Raw genomic sequence first — 21463 nt, 5'->3', positions numbered from 1 at the left:
GCGTGGAGCCCCAGATCGAGGGAGATTATCAGTGGTCTTGTATGTCTTCCATTTCCTAATAATTGCTCCCACAGTTGATTTCTTCAAACCAAGCTGCTTACCTATTGCAGATTCAGTCTTCCCAGCCTGGTGCAGGTCTACAATTTTGTTTCTGGTGTCTTTTGACAGCTCTTTGGTCTTGGCCATAGTGGAGTTTGGAGTGTGACTGTTTGAGGTTGTGGACAGGTGTCTTTTATACTGATAACAAGTTCAAACAGGTGCCATTAATACAGGTAACGAGTGGAGGACAGAGGAGCCTCTTAAAGAAGAAGTTACAGGTCTGTGAGAGCCAGAAATCTTGCTTGTTTGTAGGTGACCAAATACTTATTTTCCACCATAATTTGCAAATAAATTCATTAAAAATCCTACAATGTGATTTTCTGGATTTTTTTCTCTCGATTTGTCTGTCATAGTTGACGTGTACCTATGATGAAAATTACAGGCCTCTCTCATCTTTTTAAGTGGTAAAACTTGCACAATTGGTGGCTGACTAAATACTTTTTTCCCCCACTGTACATAAGAATTGGTGCCGGCACTTCAGTAGCTATAATTTTTCGCATTTAACAGGCATCACATTTTTTGTCTTTAATTAATAGAAAATGCATTGTAACTGTGTTTAAATGTACGCTATTCAGTTATTGATGTTGTCCTAATTGAAAGGCAGGTTGAAAATAAATAACATCAACAAGGCCTTATTTCACTAGATGTACATACAAAACAAATCGAAATAATAATAATACAAAAGCTTTATGTACAGCCCTCTAAAGAATCACAATCAGTAATATACAGTTGAGCGCTGCGCTAGTCTAGTACTGACAAATACTGAAGAGGACATATTGCTAGGCTAGCTACAATATTGTCTGACTAAATACGATCAACAATTAAATATTCTTAGAGCACTTCCTAATCTCTCATTGGTTAAAGTTTTTAAAGCAATTTTTATATATACAAAACTCGAATGTCTGGTGTACTTAGATCATCTTTACAATTTGGTCCCAAAAATGATTATCGATACCATAAAGTGATTTTTTCCCCCATAATAAACCAGTTACTGTTCTGGTCAGGTACAGATTAATTAATTGTATTATTTTGTCCATATCTATTCCCTGCATGTATTGATAGATGTATTAATCTAGAAGTCATAGCCCTATTGCAAGCAGTACTTGCTATTTGAACAGAACACTGATTATAGGCAAGGGTTCAAAGGTTAAGCGTGTTTCTCCATTTGTACTGGTTTACAGCAGGTGTGCTTATGACGCATGCCCCTCCTTCTGCTAGTGTCTTATGCCAGGATGCCTTGTGGATCCATGGCCTGACACTGCCCCTCCTCAGCCCTGGCAGAGCCTGTGTCTAGCTGCAGGGTCAGCTGGAGCCTAGTCCAGACCAGGGGGTCTCCACTGCCCAGGGCCTCCACAAACAGATCTGTCTGCTCCTGCAGCTGCTTCAGATGGCCCTGGGTGCGCCGGTTCTGCCTGATCAGCTCCTTGATGCGTAGCGTTATGCCCAGCAGGCCAGAGTTGTTGAGGATGTTGTAGGTGTTGCTGAAGCGTTTACCTTTGTTGTTGTCTGTGGAGAGGCCGTCTTGGCAGCTGTCGTTGTCACCCTGGCAACTGCTCGCCTCTGACACAGATGCAAATTCATTGGAGATTAGAGCAGTGGCCTCAGTGCCCAGGGAGTGAGGCATGCCTAGGAACTGAGGTATTGGCAGCTTCTGAGAGCTGGCCAGCTGTGTTTGTTTGTCTACAACCTCTAAGCTGGCCACTGTTTGGAGGGGTGTCAGAGGCCTTGGCTGGGGGCTATGGAGGCTGTTCAGCTTGTCGCCATGGTGATGATGCCTCCGGTTACGCCTCCCGTGATACCCAGTTGTGGAACTTCCCCTCTCAGCAGAATAGGCCCCCTGCTTCCTGGAGGAGCTCTCCCCAGGGTGTGGGGCGATTTTGGGATAAGATTTCAGTATGGGCAGGTAGTTATTCCTAGAGTCCCGGTGCTTGTCTGAGGAACTCTTTGGAGAGATGTTGTTACTGATGGTGTTGCTGCCGTTGGGGACCATGGGATGGAGGAGGACCACCTGGGACTGAGGGAGAATCTCCAGGGAGGAGGGGACGCCCCAGGGCTTTACTGCTGGAGACATTCGGCTTGGCTGGGGGCATCATAATATCATCTCACTCATTAGATCATACAGAAATGGAGTGCAAAAAGATCAGAATTGACAAAGAATAATAAAGTACTGTAATTTTTCACTGTATTAAAGGAATATAGGGCTCTACAGTGTTACCATTTTAGGGGCATATACTCCTAACTATTTGCTGTGCTGGAACCATTGCCCCTAGATTTAAAAGAAAATCACCAAGGTAATAACTGTTGTAATGATTTATTCGCTGTCCCTCAGCCTCAGTAGTACGCAAACATGTCGTAGGCACAGAAAGAAAGGAAAAGGTAGAGCTTCTTCAGGAGATCAGCTTCAAAAGTAGCTGGATTCATATAGGCCAAATGTAGGATATATCTCAATTGTAAAAATCAAATTTTCTGGTGCTACTAACACTGTATGTTGTAATTGCTGGCAATTTTTATAATTAAAGGGGCAATCTGCACTTACTACATCCATTTTTGGACTTATATATTAATGATATAAACCCATTGATTCTTGAAGAACATAACTTATTAATGCCCCATGAGCTTAGTTCAACCGTCTTACCCAATCAGAAGCCGAATTATAAATGTGTTTTTCCAATGTTTGTAAACAAAGTAAATGTAAACAAACACCGTATAGCCTCAAAACATGGTTAAAACTATAATTTTGATATCATGTATGGTCAGTCCTGGCATCCATTGCTCTGTCTATGATTTTGAGGGTGGTTACACGTCTCCAGCCCCGTCCCTCAACCTTTTACCGATAACACTGGTGGGGAAAATGCTTTGCTATTGTTTCAACTATGGATTGCCGCTTTAATACCTCAAATATTTTTCATTGTGCTCCTAATTCTTTCTGGTGTGATCCTACAGTTTTACACTTAGGAGCACATGTGCTCCTTGTAAAAAAAGGTCACTGTAGAGCCCTGGAATATTGAAGCTAATAAACCCAACCACAGTACAATTGAACTACAAGCTAAGCAGAGAATAACAGCACATAGAGCACAAACAAGGCATAGTGTAGTGTACAGTACCTGATTTAGGATTATGTTGTTCATGATGATCATGGGGGAGAGGCCAGGGTAGGATCCTCTGGCTACAGCCACCTGGGGACCTGGGGCCCTCACCATGTCCTCAGAGTCGGTTTGGTCCATCGCACTCAGGTACCCAGAGCTGGCATCTGGAGAGGAGAAAAACAGATTGTCAGAATGGCCACCTAGAGGGAGCAGCAGACCAACGCCAAATGGAAAGTTAATAGAAACACCACCAATAGCTTTTGTTTTCTTTTGCGCTAAGACCTTGAAGAGCAATTTTGGAAACGTTTGCAAGAGTAACGGAGAGATAACAACTTGAGGTTATAACGCCACAGCCAAAGTAAAGATTCCATGGGAATCATGCCCTGACCTAGTCATAGCGGAGTTAACCCACACCAGAAAACCAGGTCAACACTCCTGGTGCTCAAAACAACCATTTTGTCAGGTTGCCATGTATACTGAAACTGAGGAAATGGTGGTGGCCTAGATTTCTGGATTTGAGTTGATAGAGAGGTAGAGTGTACATTTGTGTGTGTGTATGTGTGTGTGTGTGACACCTGAGAAACCGGAGTCCCTCTCAGACTCTGGCTTAGATGCTCTCAGGTGGTACATCATAGTGGATGAGGGCCTCCTGTGGCTCTGTGGTTTGCTCATCTTTGCTCTTCCTTGACAGGTGTAGGTTGCGTGGGACCTCTCAAACCAAACCATCTACAATGGGGTTGAATTGTCCTAATCATAGAAATAAAATAAGTTATAGTTAGAGCGGATAATCACAGTGTAGTAAGACTACACATCACATTAAACATTTAATCACAGTTACAACCTAGCTAGATAGCGGCATATGGAGTAAAATTCACTAGGCAAGCAATCAAGCTAACGTTAGCAGACAGTAACAAACAACAAACAGCTAGCCACAATAATCACGCTTTACCATTAGCTTACTAGCGATCCACCTCATTTTCGAACGTTGCAATGGGCAAAGCCAAACAACGGAAGTGATGCATTCGACTTCTGCTCTACTGCAGCACACCGATGGCAAACTTGCCAGAGTCAATTATTTAAAGGAGTCAATTTATAGAGTATAAAAGTCAAGTAAACAAGTATAAGTGTAATTATATATTTATTTCATTCAAATTTGCTAACTATAATGATAAACTATAGGTTACATAACTATAAAACATTGGTGAGCATCCACACTAGAGGAAAGTTTATCGTTTTACAGTCCTACACCTGTCAATCAACTGATCAAGGCATCCTACTGCACGCTGCCTATTAATAAGGTGGCAACACAAGACCATTCATGAGGTCTAACGCACAGATACTGGTTCAGACCATTCAGTGCATTCAAGGTGTGTTCATTGTCATAGTGACAACTGCAAGTAATACTTCAATGTACATGTAGGCCTAATGAAAAATAATAATGTAATTGCTCAAGTGGTTTGCAATTGATTACCATGTTTCTAATGGTATGTCAATTCCTTTGGGTCTTCGTTTTCACTGAGCTCATCTCTCTGTCTATCCTGTGCAACTATTTGCAATGCATCAGTGCAACAATGTTATCATAACAGGCCAAAAGTGATCACACCAATGCACTTTCTCTCCTAAACTTAACCCCAACATGCATTTTCTATGCTGTAGGCCTGTTTTACATTCAGTAATTAGCAAGAGCAAGCCTGCTTCTCTCCCTGAATAGACTATTAGGCCTAGTATAAAAAAATGATAAATGTCCTATAGCCTTTGCAGGCTATAGCTTTTCCTGGGAAGAGGCCTATAGCGGAGAGGCTTGCGTAGCCTGTTGCGCATGGGAAGCTGGAAGAGAGAGGCTATGATATGTAGTGTAGCTGAATTAAGAAGATACATATTATCTAGATATTAGGCTATTCATTAGCTAAATATTTGGGCTATAGGCTAAATATTTACCTGTCAAAGTCCCCCCCCCTAAAAAAAGTTCACAGATTATTAAATGCAGATCTGTAGTGCGTTCCTCCAGTCTGCGCTCTGTGGTCCCCGTGAACGCAAAGCTTCACTATTGATTAGGCCTAGGCCTATGTTTTTAGACAAGAAAAGTATTATACCTGGGCTACAACAACAATGAGGAATTTATTGTTATCAAGTGAGTACACAATTATTGTCCAAAGGCTGTAAACTGCAGTGATTTAGACTACAGTGGCAAGAAAAAGTATGTGAACCCTTTGGAATTACCTGGATTTTTGCATAAATTGGTCATAAAATTTGATCTGATCTTCATCTAAGTCACAACAATAGACAAACACAGTGTGCTTAAACTAATAACATAAACAATTATACGTTTTCATGTCTTTATTGAACACACCGTGTAAACATTCACAGTGCAGGGTAGAAACAGTATGTGAACCCTTGGATTTAATAACTGCTTGACCCTCCTTTGGCAGAAATAACCTCAACCAAACGTTTTCTGTAGTTGCAGACCTGCACATCTGTCAGGAGGAATTTTGGACCATTCCTCTTTACAAAACTGTTTCAGGTCAGCAATATTCTTGGGATGTCTGGTGTGAACCGCTCTTGAGGTCATGCCACATCATCTCAATCGGGTTGAGGTCAGGACTCTGACTGGGCCACTCCAGAAGGCGTATTTTCTTCTGTTGAAGCTATTCTGTTGTTGATTTACTTCTGTGTTTTGGATTGTTGTCCTGTTGCATCACCCAACTTCTGTTGAGCTTCAATTGGCGCACAGATACCCTTACATTCTCCTGCAAAATGTCTTGATAAACTTGGGAATTCATTTTTCCGTCGACGATAGCAAGCTTTCCAGGCCCTGAGGCAGCAAAGCAGCCCCACACCATGATGCTCCCTCCACCATACTTTACAGTTGGGAAGAGGTTTTGATGTTGGTGTGCTGTCTTTTCCTGGGACTCCACAAGATTTAAGAGGAATAGCCGTGGTAGTGGAGAGGCCAGGTGTGTAATTGCGCAGCAGAAGAATGATGACAGACAGGCTGGAGATGTAGCCTATAGCCTAAGAAGCGAATGCATATTTGCCATTAATTCAGAGTTCAACGTTAGGCTTAATACTGCAGTGAATATATCCAGTCAATTTACACAGCGCAAATAAAAAAAAGTTTATCAGATAACGAAATCATAGGTAGCCTCTACACTATGTGCGCTCCCGAGGCTGGGCTAAGTGCGCTCCCTCCCAGTCCCCGGATACGCATGCAGCTCGAAAAGCTACCCTATTGTTTCAGGGACAAGACATGTATCGTAACTAGGCTACAACAACACAATGTCATGAAGAACATTATTGTTTTCAAGTGAGTACAAAACTCTAGTCTAGGCTGTAAACTGCAGTGAATAGCCAATGTTATTTGAATAGCCAATGTTATTTGAAAAACCGCTCAAAAGCCAGGCGTTTTGAATACATATTCATTGTGAAATAACTTAATCTAGCCTGCTTGATTGGGCAACCATTTGGGTCAGTTATGGGGGTTTTCTCAGCAATTTAGCCTACAAGGTCCAGGCACATTATCAGCAGTGGCGACCCGTCATTCAGGGTAGGTGGGGCAGAGCCACACCTGTTTTGAGCCCCACCTGCTTAGCAAAAAAAAAATATATATATATAATATATACAGTACCAGTCAAAAGTTTGGACACACCTACTCATTCCAGGGTTATTCTTTATTTTTTTTACTATTTTCAACATTGTAGAATAATAGTGAAGACATCAAAACTATGAAATAACACATATGGAATCATGTAGTAACCAAAAAAGTGTTAAACAAATCAAAATACATTTTATATTTGAGATTCTTCAAAGTAGCCACCCTTTGCCTTGAGGACAGCTTTGCACACTCTTGGCATTCTCTCAACCAACTTCACCTGGAATGCTTTTCCAACAGTCTTGAAGGAGTTCCCACATATGCTGAGCACTTGTTGGCTGCTTTTCCTTCACTCTGCGGTCCAACTCATCCCAAACCATCTCAGTTGGGTTGAGGTCGGGTGATTGTGGAGGCCAGGTCATTTGATGCAGCACTCCATCACTCTCCTTCTTTGTAAAATAACCCTTACACAGCCTGGAGGTGTGTTGGGTCATTGTCCTGTTGAAAAACAAACGATAGTCCCACGAAGCGCAAACCAGATGGGATGGCGTATCGCTGCAGAATTCTGTGCTAGCCATGCTGGTTAAGTGTGCCTTGAATTCTAAATAAATCACAGACAGTGTCACGAGCAAAGCACCCCCACACTATCACACCTCCCCCTCCATGCTTCACGGTGGGAAACACACATGCGTCTCACAAAGACATGGCAGTTGGAACCCAAAATCTCACATTTGGACTCATCAGACCAAATGACAGATTTCCACCGGTCTAATGTCCATTGCTCGTGTTTCTTGGCCCAAGCAAGTCTCTTCTTCTTATTAGTGGCCTTTAGTAGTGGTTTCTTTGTAGCAATTCGACCATGAAGGCCTGATTCATGCAGTCTCCTCTGAACAGTTGATGTTGAGATTTGTCTGTTACTTGAACTCTGTGAAGCATTTATTTGGGCTCTTACACAGCCTGGAGGTGTGTTGGGTCATTGTCCTGTTGAAAAACAAATGATAGTCCCACTAAGCCCAAACCAGATGGGATGGCGTATCACTGCAGAATGCTGTGGTAGCCATGCTGGTTAAGTGTGCCTTGAATTCGAAATAAATCACAAACACAGTGTCACCAGCAAAGCACGGCCACACCATAACACCTCCTCCTCCATGCTTTATGGTGGGAAATACACATGCAGAGATCATCCGTTCACCCACACTGCGTCTCACAAAAGACAAATGGCGGTTGGAACCAAAAATCTCCAATTTGGACTCCAGACCAAAGGACAAGTTTCCACCGGTCTAATGTCCATTGCTCGTGTTTCTTGACCCAAGCAGCTCTCTTCTTCTTATTGGTGTCATTTAGTACTGGTTTCTTTGCAGCAATTCGATCATGAAGGCCTGATTCACACAGTCCCCTCTGAACAGTTGATGTTAAGATGTGTCTGTTCCTTGAACTCTGTGAAGCATTTATTTGGGCTGCAATTTCTGAGGCTGGTAACTAATGAACTTATCCTCTGCAGCAGAGGTAACTCTGGGTCTTCCTTTCCTGTGCCGGTCCACATGAGAGCCAGTTTCATCATAGCGGTTGATGGTTTTTGCGACTGCCCTTAAAGAAACTTTCAAAGTTCTTGACATTTTCCAGATTGACTGACCTTCATGTCTTAAAGTAGTGATGTACTGTCGTTTCTCTTTGCTTATTTGAGCTGTTCTTGCCATAATATGGACTTGGTCTTTTACCAAATAGGGCTATCTTCTGTATACCCCCCCTACCTTGTCACAACACAACTGATTGGCTCAATGGCATTAAGAAGGAAATAAATTCCACAAATTAACTTTTAACAAGGCACACCTGTTAATTGAAATGCATTCCTACCTCATGACGTTGGTTGAGAGAATGCCAAGAGTGTACAAAGCTGTCATCAAGGCAAAGGGTGGTACTTTGAAGAATCTCAAACATATTTTGATTTGTTTAACACTTTTTTGGTTACTACATGACTCCATATGTGTTATTTCATAGTTGTAGAAAATAGTACAAATAAAGAAAAACCCTTGAATGAGTAGGTGTGCCCAAACTTTTGACTGTTACTGTATATACAGTGGGGAGAACAAGTATTTGATACACTGTCGATTTTGCAGGTTTTCCTACTTACAAAGCATGTAGAGGTCTGTAATTTTTATCATAGGTACACTTCAACTGTGAAAGACGGAATCTAAAACCAAAATCCAGAAAATTACATTGTATGATTTTTATGTAATTAATTTGCATTTTATTGCATGACATACAGTGAGGGAAAAAAGTATTTGATCCCCTGCTGATTTTGTACGTTTGCCCACTGACAAAGAAATGATCAGTCTATAATTTTAATGGTAGATTTATATGAACAGTGAGAGACAGAATAACAACAAAAAAATCCTGAAAAACACATGTCAAAAATGTTATAAAATGATTTGCATTTTAATGAGGGAAATAAGTATTTGACCCCTCTGCAAAACATGACTTAGTACTTGGTGGCAAAACCCTTGTTGGCAATCACAGAGGTCAGACGTTTCTTGTAGTGGGCCACCCGGTTTGCACACATCTCAGGAGGGATTTTGTTCCACTCCTCTTTGCAGATCTTCTCCAAGTCATTAAGGTTTCGAGGCTGACGTTTGGCAACTCGAACCTTCAGCTCCCTCCACAGATTTTCTATGGGATTAAGGTCTGGAGACTGGCTAGGCCACTCCAGGACCTTAATGTGCTTCTTCTTGAGCCACTCCTTTGTTGCCTTGGCCGTGTGTTTTGGGTCATTGTCATGCTGGAATACCCATCCACGACCCATTTTCAATGCCCTGGCTGAGGGAAGGAGGTTCTCACCCAAGATTTGACGGTACATGGCCCCGTCCATCGTCCATTTGATGCGGTGAAGTTGTCCTGTCCCCTTAGCAGAAAAACACCCCCAAAACATAATGTTTCCACCTCCATGTTTGACGGTGGGGATGGTGTTCTTGGGGTCATAGGCAGCATTCCTCCTCCTCCAAACACAGCGAGTTGAGTTGATGCCAAAGAGCTCAATTTTGGTCTCATCTGACCACAACACTTTCACCCAGTTCTCCTCTGAATCATTCAGATGTTCATTGGAAAACTTCAGACAGCCCTGTATATGTGCTTTCTTGAGCAGGGGGTCCTTGCGTGCGCTGCAGGATTTCAGTCCTTCACGGTGTAGTGTGTTACCAATTGTTTTCTTGGTGACTATGGTCCCAGCTGCCTTGAGATCATTGACAAGATCCTCCCGTGTAGTTCTGGGCTGATTCCTCACCGTTCTCATGATCATTGCAACTCCATGAGGTGAGATCTTGCATGGAGCCCCAGACCGAGGAGATTGACAGTTATTTTGTGTTTCTTCCATTTGCCAATAATCGCACCAACTGTTGTCACCTTCTCACCAAGCTGCTTGGCGATGGTCTTGTAGCCCATTCCAGCCTTGTGTAGGTCTACAATCTTGTCCCTGACATCCTTGGAGAGCTCTTTGGTCTTGGCCATGGTGGAGAGTTTGGAATCTGATTGATTGATTGCTTCTGTGGACAGGTGTCTTTTATACAGGTAACAAGCTGAGATTAGGAGCACTCCCTTTAAGAGTGTGCTCCTAATCTCAGCTCGTTACCTGTATAAAAGACACCTGGGAGCCAGAAATCTTTCTGATTGAGAGGGGGTCAAATACTTATTTCCCTCATTAAAATGCAAATTAATTTATAAAAATGTTTACATGCGTTTTTCTGGATTTTGTTGTTGTTATTCTGTCTCTCACTGTTCAAATAAACCTACCATTAAAATTATAGACTGATCATTTCTTTGTCAGTGGGCAAATGTACAAAATCAGCAGGGGATCAAATACTTTTTTCCCTCACTGTAAGTATTTGATACATCAGAAAATCAGAACGTATTATTTGGTACAGAAACCTTTGTTTGCAATTACAGAGATCATACGTTTCCTGTAGGTCTTGACCAGGTTTGCAAACACTGCAGCAGGGATTTTGGCCCACTCCTCCATACAGACCTTCTCCAGATCCTTCAGGTTTCGGGGCTGTCGCTGGGCAATACAGACTTTCAGCTCCCTCCAAAGATTTTCTATTGGGTTCAGGTCTGGAGACTGGCTAGGCCACTCCAGGACCTTGAGATGCTTCTTACGGAGCCACTCCTTAGTTGCGCTGGCTGTGTGTTTCGGGTCGTTGTCATGCTGGAAGACCCAGCCACGACCCATCTTCAATGCTCTTACTGAGGGAAGGAGGTTGTTGGCCAAGATCTCGTGATACATGGCCCCATCCATCCTCCCCTCAATACGGTGCAGTCGTCTTGTCCCCTTTGCAGAAAAGCATCCCCAAAGAATGATGTTTCCACCTCCATGCTTCACGGTTGGGATGGTGTTCTTGGGGTTGTACTCATCCTTCTTCTTCCTCCAAACACGGTGAGTGGAGTTTAGACCAAAAAGCTCTATTTTTGTCTCATCAGACCACATGACCTTCTCCCATTCCTCCTCTAGATCATCCAGATGGTCATTGGCAAACTTCAGACGGGCCTGGACATGCGCTGGCTTGAGCAGGGGGACTGTGGTCCCAGCTCTCTTCAGGTCATTGACCAGGTCCTGCCGTGTAGTTCTGGGCTGATCCCTCACCTTCCTCATGATCATTGATGCCCCACGAGGTGAGATCTTGCATGGAGCCCCAGACCGAGGGTGATTGACCGTCATCTTGAACTTCTTCCATTTTCTAATAATTGCGCCAACAGTTGTTGCCTTCTCACCAAGCTGCTTGCCTATTGTCCTGTAGCCCATCCCAGCCTTGTGCAGGTCTACAATTTTATCCCTGATGTCCTTACACAGCTCTCGGGTCTTGGCCATTGTGGAGAGGTTGGAGTCTGTTTGATTGAGTGTGTGGATAGGTGTCTTTTATACAGGTAACGAGTTCAAACAGGTGCAGTTAATACAGGTAATGAGTGGAGAACAGGAGGGCTTCTTAAAGAAAAACTAACAGGTCTGTGAGAGCCGGAATTCTTACTGGTTGGTAGGTGATCAAATACTTATGTCATTCAATAAAATGCAAATTAATTACTTACAAATCATACAATGTGATTTTCTGGATTTTTTTTTTTGATTCCGTCTCTCACAGTTGAAGTGTACCTATGATAAAAATTACAGACCTCTACATGCTTTGTAAGTAGGAAAACCTGCAAAATCTGCAGTGTATCAAATACTTGTTCTCCCCACTGTATATATAAAAATGCCTGTTTTGCATGTTGTTTTGGCATTAATACGTGTCACATATCAGTTTGCAAACAATGTTATTTTTTTTTATTTCAGTTAATAAAGCCGCATACAAACATGGTCTCTTTTTGCTTTCTTGAGTAAGGCAGCTCCAAAATGCTGCTGTTTCAGCCTAGCTCAGTGCTTTCTGTGGTAATGTTCTCTAGTTGCACCGTGATTGGCTCAGTTGTTCTGTCACTCATGGGGACACTACGTCACAGCAAAATCTATGGGGGGAGCTCTAAAATTCAAGCCGCTTGGGTGCTGCCATAGAGTTACATTAGAAGTGCCCATACAATAAGGCTTAAAGTCATCGGCCACAGATAAAATGACGTCAAATCACGTTATATCTCCAGTAGCTTTGATTGGACTGATCATGTCAACATCATACTTTCAAAATCTTAACTAGCAAGTTAGACAAGCAGTAATCATCATGAATCACGTCGACAATCTACTGGCAAATCCTTTTCAATCCTTGTCATATGAAGAAAAATTATAGATAAAACGTATCGGTGCTCATCGGCCATTGGACATAAACATTACACAACACGTTGGAAATCGCAAATTCAACACTGAATGGTTTGGAAGGAATCAGTGGCTAACTGCAAATGTTGCAAAGCAATCACTAGCCTGCTATTCAGCGGAGTGTGGTCCAAGTCTGGGTTTAAGTCCTCTTTTCCAAGCTTAAAAGGATAATCATTCACATGCCATGGGCCAGAAAACTGTCAATCCAGCATGACATTTGCCGCATTCAAAACAACTGGAAACTCGGAACTGGGAAATCTGACTTTATATTTACATTTAAGTCATTTAGCAGACGCTCTTATCCAGAGCGACTTACAGTTAGTGAATTCATACATGTTTTTTTTTTTTTTTCCCATACTGGCCCCCCGTGGGAAACGAACCCACATCCCTGCCGGCCAAACCCTCCCCTACCTTGGACGACGCTGGACCAATTGTGCGCCGCCCATGGGTCTCCCGGTAAATTATGTAATATGCCAGGGAGATACAGTTGAAGTCGGAAGTTTACATAGTCATTAAAACTTGTTTTTCAACCACTCCACAAGTTTCTTGTTAACAAACTATAGTTTTAGCAAGTCGGTTAGGACATCTACTTTGTGCATGGCACAAGTAATTTTTCCAACAATTGTTTACAGACAGATTATTTTACTTATAATTCACTGTATCACAATTCCAGTGGGTTAGAAGTTTACATACACTAAGTTGACTGTGCCTTTAAACAGCTTGGAAAATTCCAGAAAATGATGTCATGGCTTTAGAAGCTTCTGATAGGCTAATTGACATCATTTGAGTCAATTGGAGGTGTACCTGTGGATGTATTTCAAGGCCTACCTTCAAACTCAGTGCCTCTTTGCTTGACATCATGGGAAAATCAAAAGAAATCAGCCAAGACCTCAGAAAAAAATGGTAGACCTCCACAAGTCTGGTTCATCCTTGGGAGCAATTTTCAAACGCCTGAAGGTTCCACGTTCATCTGTACAAACAATAGTACGCAAGTATAAATACCATGGGACCACGCAGCCGTCATATCGCTCAGGAAGGAGACGCGTTCTGTCTCCTAGGGATGAACGTACTTTGGTGTGAAACGTGCAAATCAATCCCAGAACAACAGCAAAGGACCTTGTGAATATGCTGTAGGAAACAGGTCCAAAATATCTATATCCACAGTAAAACTAGTCCTATATCGACCTAACCTGAAAGGCTGCTCAGCAAGGAAGAAGCCACTGCTCCAAAACCACCATAAAAAAGCCAGACTATGGTTTGCAACTGCACATGGGGACAAAACTCATACTTTTTGGAGAAATGTCCTCTGGTCTGATGAAACAAAAATATAACTGTTTGGCCATAATGACCATCGTTATGTTTGGAGGAAAAAGGGGGTGCCTTGCAAGCCGACGAACACCATCCCAACCGTGAAGCATGGGGGTGGCAGCATCATGCTGTGGGGGTGATTTGCTGCAGGAGGGTCTGGTGCACTTCACAAAATAGATGGCATCATGAGGAAGGAAAATGATGTGGATATATTGAAGCAACATCTCAAGACATCAGTCAGGAAGTTAAAGCTTGGTCGCAAATGGGTCTTCCAAATGGACAATGTTGCATTTTTTATTTTACCTTTATTTAACTAGGCAAGTCAGTTAAGAACAAATTCTTATTTACAATGATGGCCTACACCGGCCAAACCCGGTTGACGCTGGGCCAATTATGTGCCGCCCTATGGGACTCCCAACAGCCTGGAATCGAACCAGGGGGTCTGTAGTGACGCCTCAAGCCTTAGACCACTGCGCCACTCGGGAGCCCATACTTCCAAAGTTGTGGCAAAATGGCTTAAGGACAACAAAGTCAAGGTATTGGAGTGGCCATCACAAAGACCTCAATCCTATAGAAGATTTGTGGGCAGAACTGAAAAAGCGTGTGCGAGCAAGGAGGCCTACAAACCTGACTCAGTTACACCAGCTCTGTCAGGAGGAATGGGCCAAAATTCACCCAACTTATTGTGGGAAGCTTGTGGAAGGCTAACCGAAACGTTTGACCCAAGTTAAACAATTTAAAGGCAATGCTACCAAATACTAATTGAGTGTATGTACACTTCTGACCCACTGGACATGTGATGAAAGAAATAAAAGCTGAAATAAATCATTCTCTCCATTATTATTCTGACATTTCACATTCTTAAAATAAAGTGGTGATCCTAACTGACCTAAGACAGGGAATTTTTACTAGGATTAAAATGTCAGGAATTTTGAAAAACTGAGTTTAAATGTATTTGGCTAAGGTGTATGTAAACTTCCGACTTCAACATAAGTGTATGTTGTGTAGTAAGCTGTTAGTAGCCCATGTGCCTCACCCTAATACTTTGGTCCCTTTCCCCCTCATAACTTAGTCTACTGTTCTGACTTGGTGGTGCACATGTAGCCCATAGCCTGTTTTAGAGAAATGTAATCATCGAATATTGTAAGAGTTTTCATTGTCTGTTTATATGCCCCCTTTATGTATCCTACAGTTCTGACTTGGTGTACAGGGAGAATACTGTAAGAACGGCCCAGGTTCTGACTTGGTGTACAGGGAGAATACTGTAAGAACGGCCCAGGTTCTGACTTGGTGTACAGGGAGAATACTGTAAGAACGGCCCAGGTTCTGACTTGGTGAGAATACTGTAAGAACAGCCCAGGTTCTGAATTCTGTCGCTGTACATTTAAAAAGTGCTGAACAAATAGTTATATTGACTACATCCATCCTAGCTCACTCATTAATGTCTTAATCGAAATTACGGATTGCCTCTTATCCGCTCGTTGTCCCCTTATGCCATGGTTTGTACATCTCAATTGTCAGTAGAAACCACATTTGTTTAAGCAAGTCAGCCATTTCAGCTATGTTTTTTTTAAAGGCAGTAAATGAGGCTGAATGAACTGCCAGACAAGGCTCCGCTGATAGCCATATGTAAGTAAGCCAGTGGTAAGGATTCACTCCATGGTGCTGAAAAGAAAGCTATGCTGTTGGGACAGCTTTATCTAGGCCCTAACAGTTTGTGGGCACCGTTTGTCACCGTTATAGTGCAATTAATGTATTGTTTAGTGTTGTGTAGTGGCTTTTTTGGCATGCATCTTTTAAAAAATGGTTGAGTTTGCCCCACTAAGATTTCCATGCTAAAATCGCCACTGATTTTCAGGCCAGTAATATGGTGTATTCTGTCAGGATTTATCAGCCAACAGAAACATGCTACTTCAGGGATTTCTAATGGCACGCATATTAATTATGATAATACGCGAGCACAAGGGGAAGTTGTATCCATAGTTTGCACGTTTGGCTTCCGTGTTTTAAAAGCGTTCGAAAATGAGGTGGATATCACACTCTATAGTTAGATACCTAGCTAACTGCAATAGTCAGCTGTCATCTGTGTTTACTAGCTAGTCGTTTACGCTGCGGCCCTTCGCCCGCCATGTCTGGACTGGTTGTACTGAGATCGTTGTTGTCCGGCTCTGCTCAGTCAAAACACGGTGCTGTGTAGGCTACATGGGACTTTGAAAGTGGCGGAGCACTGCCAATGCAATGCAATCACGAGATCACAAAATCAAAGATATCGTTTTGTACCTACTTTAAGTGTTGAGTCCTCTTGAAAATTGGACAACGTTGACGTGTTCACATTCGCAACTATTGAACAGAAAGAGCTCGCGATGCTTTCGCTTCGATGAAAAACCAAAACTTTTCAACTCAACACGGATCCACGACTTGGCAGCAGGCGTTGCTAAGGAAACTGTGAAAACGTCACTCCCTCGATTTTTTCAAGCGTTCCTATTGGTGTACAACATTGGCATTGCGACCAGAGCCATGTATTTAGGAAACGTGACCCACGTGATAGGGCTTGATCAGAACCAAGATGAACATCTGATCATAAATGCGATGTGTAGTATAAAATGGAACTGTCTGTGCCATTATTATCCTGTATACCGACCGATACCGGTAGGTATAATCCTAAACAGATTGAGCTGTGATCATATCTCTCTCTCTCTCTCTCTCTCTCTCTCTCTCTCTCACACACACACCACCCTCCCAACAAATGGTTTCTCACGAAAATTATGATATTTGAGCCACATAAGACAATGATATATTTCTTTATTAACTGTTGCACACTCTTCACAGATATAATATATCTATATATATTTACAATATATAATATTCACTCAGATGTTTGGGCATATCCTTTATCATAATTTTATTTTGAGATAAAATAGGCATACACTTCTCCTGAACAAATGTGTTCTTAGTCATATTAATTGACATTGAAGATCTTAGTCCTCAAGCTGTCTAATAAATACACAACAAGCACAAATGATGAAACAATTGTCTACTCTTAAGTGTAAAACGTAATTCACATCAACCCACACATGTGCCACTTCTTTATTCAACAGATAATACACAAAAAGGCCAAAATGAAAGTAATGTTAAAAACAGACCCACCACAGGTGGAGGGCAATGTGATAATGTGCTGGATTAGTGTGTTGATTGTAAAATTACTTGAGGTGAGTGGATGACAGAGGGGAATAGAAAACATTGAAACCCTAAGAGCAGCAACTCATTTTAATATTTGGTTCAGCTGTGAAATAATCAGAAACACAAACTAGTCTGAAAAAAGCACAATAACGCCATAAGTCAAGAAACAGAAATGAGGGCAGGAGTTATAGGCCTATAAATGAAATAGAGAAACAAGGAGCCCACCTAGTCTGAGGGTCTTGATCACCAAGTTAAAATGTTAACAGAGTTTATATGGTCCAATTAGCCCTTTTTACAGCAACCAGTCAGTTCAAGTTCCATGATTGTTCATAGCTTAAGTTGGTTGAACTCAGCTCTTTCTAACGCAGCTCCTTAAATTGATACTGGAGTATACGTCTACTTGCAGTGTAGGTCTACTTGCAGGTCTACTTGTAGGTCTACTTGCTTTGGAGTTATTTACTATTATGTTATATGGCCAATGACTTGTTGCCTGATTTTTTAACACTAAGATGAAAAATATGAGGTGCATGTTACAGTATATTGCATAGCCTACATGTATGTTCATTTTGTGGTTCTTTTATGATTGTTTCTATTTAATTCCATAAAAGTACACCAACACATTGTCCTATGAAAAAAGTATTATAGACATAACTGTACCTATTATATCAATAATATAATTCTATACTTCATCCTAAACAAACCTCTTTTAAATAAATTAATCTGAAAATGCCCTTTGTAACCACTGGAGGGAGATATTCTTCTAGTATAGTCCTGTTGCTGCTGCAGTGACTACTGAGCACTTAGTACATCCTAGTCTCCACATAAGGCTGAAAAGTCACTGACTGTACTAGTCCATAGTCCATGTATGACTATACAATGTTTTAAACCACAACACAAAAAGTGAAATATAACTCATTCAGTTTGGGAAAGGAGTTGCTAGTCTACTAATGAACCTACAGTCGTGGTCAAAAGTTTTGAGAATGACACAAATATTAATTTTCACAAAGTCTGCTGCCTCAGTTTTTATGATGGCAATTTGCATATACTCCAGAATGTTATGAAGAGTGATCAGATGAATTGCAATTAATTGCAAAGTCCCTCTTTGCCATGAAAATGAACTTAATCCCCCAAAAACATTTCCACTGCATTTCAGCCCTGCCACAAAAGGACCAGCTGACATCATGTCAGTGATTCTCCCGTTAACACAGGTGAGAGTGTTGACGAGGACAAGGCTGGAGATCACTCTGTCATGCTGATTGAGTTAGAATAACAGACTGGAAGCTTTAAAAGGAGGGTGGTGCTTGAAATCATTGTTCTTCCTCTGTTAACCATGGTTACCTGCAAGGAAACATGTGCCATCATCATTGCTTTGCACAAAAAGGGCTTCACAGGCAAGGATATTGCTGCTAGTAAGATTGCACCTAAATCAACCATTTATCGGATCATCAAGAACTTCAAGGAGAGAGGTTCAATTGTTGTGAAGAAGGCTTCAGGGCGCCCAAGAAAGTCCAGCAAGCACCAGGACCATCTCCTAAAGTTGATTCAGCTGCGGGATCGGGGCACCACCAGTGCAGAGCTTGCTCAGGAATGGCAGCAGGCAGGTGTGAATGCATCTGCACGTACAGTGAGGCGAAGACTTTTGGAGGATGGCCTGGTTTCAAGAAGGGCAGCGAGGAAGCCACTTCTCTCCAGGAAAAACATCAGCGACAGACTGATATTCTGCAAAAGGTACAGGGATTGGACTGCTGAGGACTGGGGTAAAGTCATTTTCTCTGATGAATCCCCTTTCCAATTGTTTGGGGCATCCGGAAAAAAGCTTGTCCGGAGAAGACAAGGTGAGCGCTACCATCAGTCCTGTGTCATGCCAACAGTAAAGCATCCTGAGACCATTCACGTGTGGGGTTGCTTCTCAGCCAAGGGAGTGGGATCACTCACAATTTTGCCTAAGAACACAGCCATGAATAAAGAATGGTACCAACACATCCTCCGAGAGCAACTTCTCCCAACCATCCAAGAACAGTTTGGTGACGAACAATGCCTTTTCCAGCATGATAGAGCACCTTGCCATGAGGCAAAAGTGATAACTAAGTGGCTCGGGGAACAAAACATCGAAATGTTGGGTCCATGGCCAGGAAACTCCTCAGACCTTAATCCCATTGAGAACTTGTGGTCAATCCTCAAGAGCCGGGTGGACAAACAAAAACCCACAAATTCTGACAAACTCCAAGCATTGATTATGCAAGAATGGGCTGCCATCAGTCAGGATGTGGCCCAGAAGTTAATTGACAGCATGCCAGGGCGGATTGCAGAGGTCTTGAAAAAGAAGGGTCAACACTGCAAATATTGACTCTTTGCATAAACTTAATGTAATTGTCAATAAAAGCCTTTGACACTTATGGAATGCTTGTAATTATACTTCAGTATACCATAGTAACATCTGACAAAAATATCTAAAAACACTGAAGCAGCAAACTTTTTGAAGACCAAAACTTGTGTCATTACATTTTAGTCATTTAGCAGACGCTCTTATCCAGAGCGACTTACAGTTAGTGAATACATATATATTTTTTTTATACTGTCCCCCTGTGGGAATCGAACCCACAACCCTGGCGTTGCAAACGCCATGCTCTATCAACTGAGCTACATCCCTGCCGGCCATTCCCTCCCCTACCCTGGACGACGCTGGGCCAATTGTGCGCCGCCCATGAGTCTCCCGGTCACGGCCGGCTGCGACAGAGCCTGGATTCGAACCAGGATCTAGTGGCACAGTTAGCACTGCGATGCAGTGCCTTAGACCACTGCGCCACTCAGGAGACATTCTCAAAACTTTTGACCACGACTGTACTTGCCATGAGAGGACCACTAGTATTTGGTTAGTTAGTTAGTCCTAAAGATTTAATGAAACAACATTGCAATTTCATGAATGGACACATTTAACCATAAATATACCTATTCATGTTAAATGGGATAAGCAGCTAAAACAACCACAGCAAAATAATAAACACTAAACAATAATAATAATGTAATTATGCAAAACATACAACTTTTAAATGTTTGGTCTTCAATTGCACTGCTTCACAGAAATGTATGTCAGGTCAGTTGTCACCAAGGTGTTTTTTTCACCAAGCAACATGTGCTTCCTGTGGAACCTAAGTTAGAAACACTCCCCTACAGCAAGAGGGCCTGTCACCATAACAACCCAGCTGCTTGAGTCTCTAGGTGCATGGAGACACACAGTATTGATGCATTTGTTTTGAAGACTCTTGATACTGTTAGCGCTGGGCAGGGAATAAATAGAGATGCCGGTTGCAACAGGTGTAGGGCTGCTACTGCAGTTACCTGCGAGGTGGCTGACACCTTGGACACAAACGAGATAGATGACACATTAACATGTGGGGCATTTATACTTCACATAGAAAGATGTAATGTATGGTCGATGGACAAATGTTTTGCTTAATTTTCCAGACGTATTACTCACCTGTCACAATCTTTCACTCTCTGTCTCTCCTTTCTTTTCTTTCCTCTTCCTCTCTGTCTCCTTCTGCAGAAAGATATCAGCAATATGAGCTCAACTAAGTATTATAGAGACAGCAACATTTCTGTCCCACTATCTAACTTTACAATGGACATTATGACAATTGATATGCTCACCTTTCACTTTTCACCACAGCCTTCCTGATTCTAGGAATTAAATATGAACAACACTGATTAATTATATAAAAGTCAGTCATATCATTAAGCATAATATCATATTACAATGCAACTGGTTTACAGTGACCAAACACATACTATCAAAGCATGAAGTCTTTTTTTCTCTTACCTACATTCACATGTCTGGTGCTCCACAAAAGTCATTTCAACGTATTCTTGACCCTGCTCCGCTGGCTTGATTTTCAACAGCTGAGAATGAACACGTTGTTGAACAAGTTGCAGGGGAAAAAGTAGAAAAAAGCATTTTCCTTGTCTTGGCATACAAATATCAAATACACTGACGACCTCACAACATGGCAGCCATCCTCAGAAGGGACGTGCCCTATTACCTGCATGGTGACATTAGAGGTCCGAGTCGGACGGCACTCCAGGTTCTCATCGCCACAGCAACCAGCACAGCGCACCAGGGGCACACAGGAGGGGCTGTAGATGTGCTCCACCTCCCCTGGGTACTCTTGGACCACCTCCACCAGCTTCTCTATGGTCCGGCAGAAACTACGGCCCCACACGTCCTGGAACATTAACACTGGGGAAGAGGAGAGAGGAAAGGAGTGGAGAGGAGAGGAGAGGTGGTGATACAACTGTCCATCACAGGACATATGGATAGTGGCTCATAAAGCCATTGTACAGTTCCCTGGATGCCCCAACCACATCCACCCATGCCTCTTGGCAGCTCCCCAGCCTGATGGATCTGGACTGTAGGAGAGA

At 42.3% G+C, this 21463-nt stretch overlaps 2 protein-coding genes across 3 annotated transcripts in view; both read right to left on the bottom strand.

Annotated features, from left to right (window-relative positions):
- Positions 1-507: 507 nt before the first annotated feature.
- On the bottom strand, positions 508-16291 carry cipca (CLOCK-interacting pacemaker a). 2 transcript variants are annotated; one of them, XM_041855113.1, is made up of 4 exons: positions 16149-16291; positions 3761-3932; positions 3204-3349; positions 508-2179 (listed from the first exon to the last, which is right to left on the bottom strand). In XM_041855113.1, exons 2-4 carry the CDS (start codon positions 3909-3911, stop codon positions 1322-1324), a joined length of 1155 nt encoding a protein of 384 aa, XP_041711047.1. In that variant the 5' UTR covers positions 3912-3932; positions 16149-16291; the 3' UTR covers positions 508-1321. The 2 variants fall into 2 exon arrangements, with proteins under 2 accessions (XP_041711047.1, XP_041711048.1); XM_041855114.2 differs by lacking the exon at positions 16149-16291 and adding an exon at positions 15920-16128.
- An 880-nt stretch (positions 16292-17171) lies between these two features.
- The window catches only part of pgfb (placental growth factor b), a 43823-nt gene continuing 39531 nt past the window's right edge, over positions 17172-21463 (bottom strand). The window contains exons 3-8 of the mRNA XM_041854392.1: positions 21085-21281; positions 20865-20944; positions 20696-20725; positions 20563-20585; positions 20384-20401; positions 17172-17176 (exon numbers count right to left, since the gene is read on the bottom strand). Of these exons, the coding sequence (XP_041710326.1) occupies positions 17172-17176; positions 20384-20401; positions 20563-20585; positions 20696-20725; positions 20865-20944; positions 21085-21281 (353 nt within the window). The remainder of the gene's footprint in view (positions 17177-20383; positions 20402-20562; positions 20586-20695; positions 20726-20864; positions 20945-21084; positions 21282-21463) is intronic.

This window comes from Coregonus clupeaformis, chromosome 29 (genome assembly GCF_020615455.1).
Source record: "Coregonus clupeaformis isolate EN_2021a chromosome 29, ASM2061545v1, whole genome shotgun sequence".
In the NCBI taxonomy this organism is placed as follows: domain Eukaryota; kingdom Metazoa; phylum Chordata; class Actinopteri; order Salmoniformes; family Salmonidae; genus Coregonus; species Coregonus clupeaformis.
The sequence above is the reverse complement of the archived record's forward strand: the minus strand, read 5'-3'. Positions and strand labels throughout refer to the sequence as shown.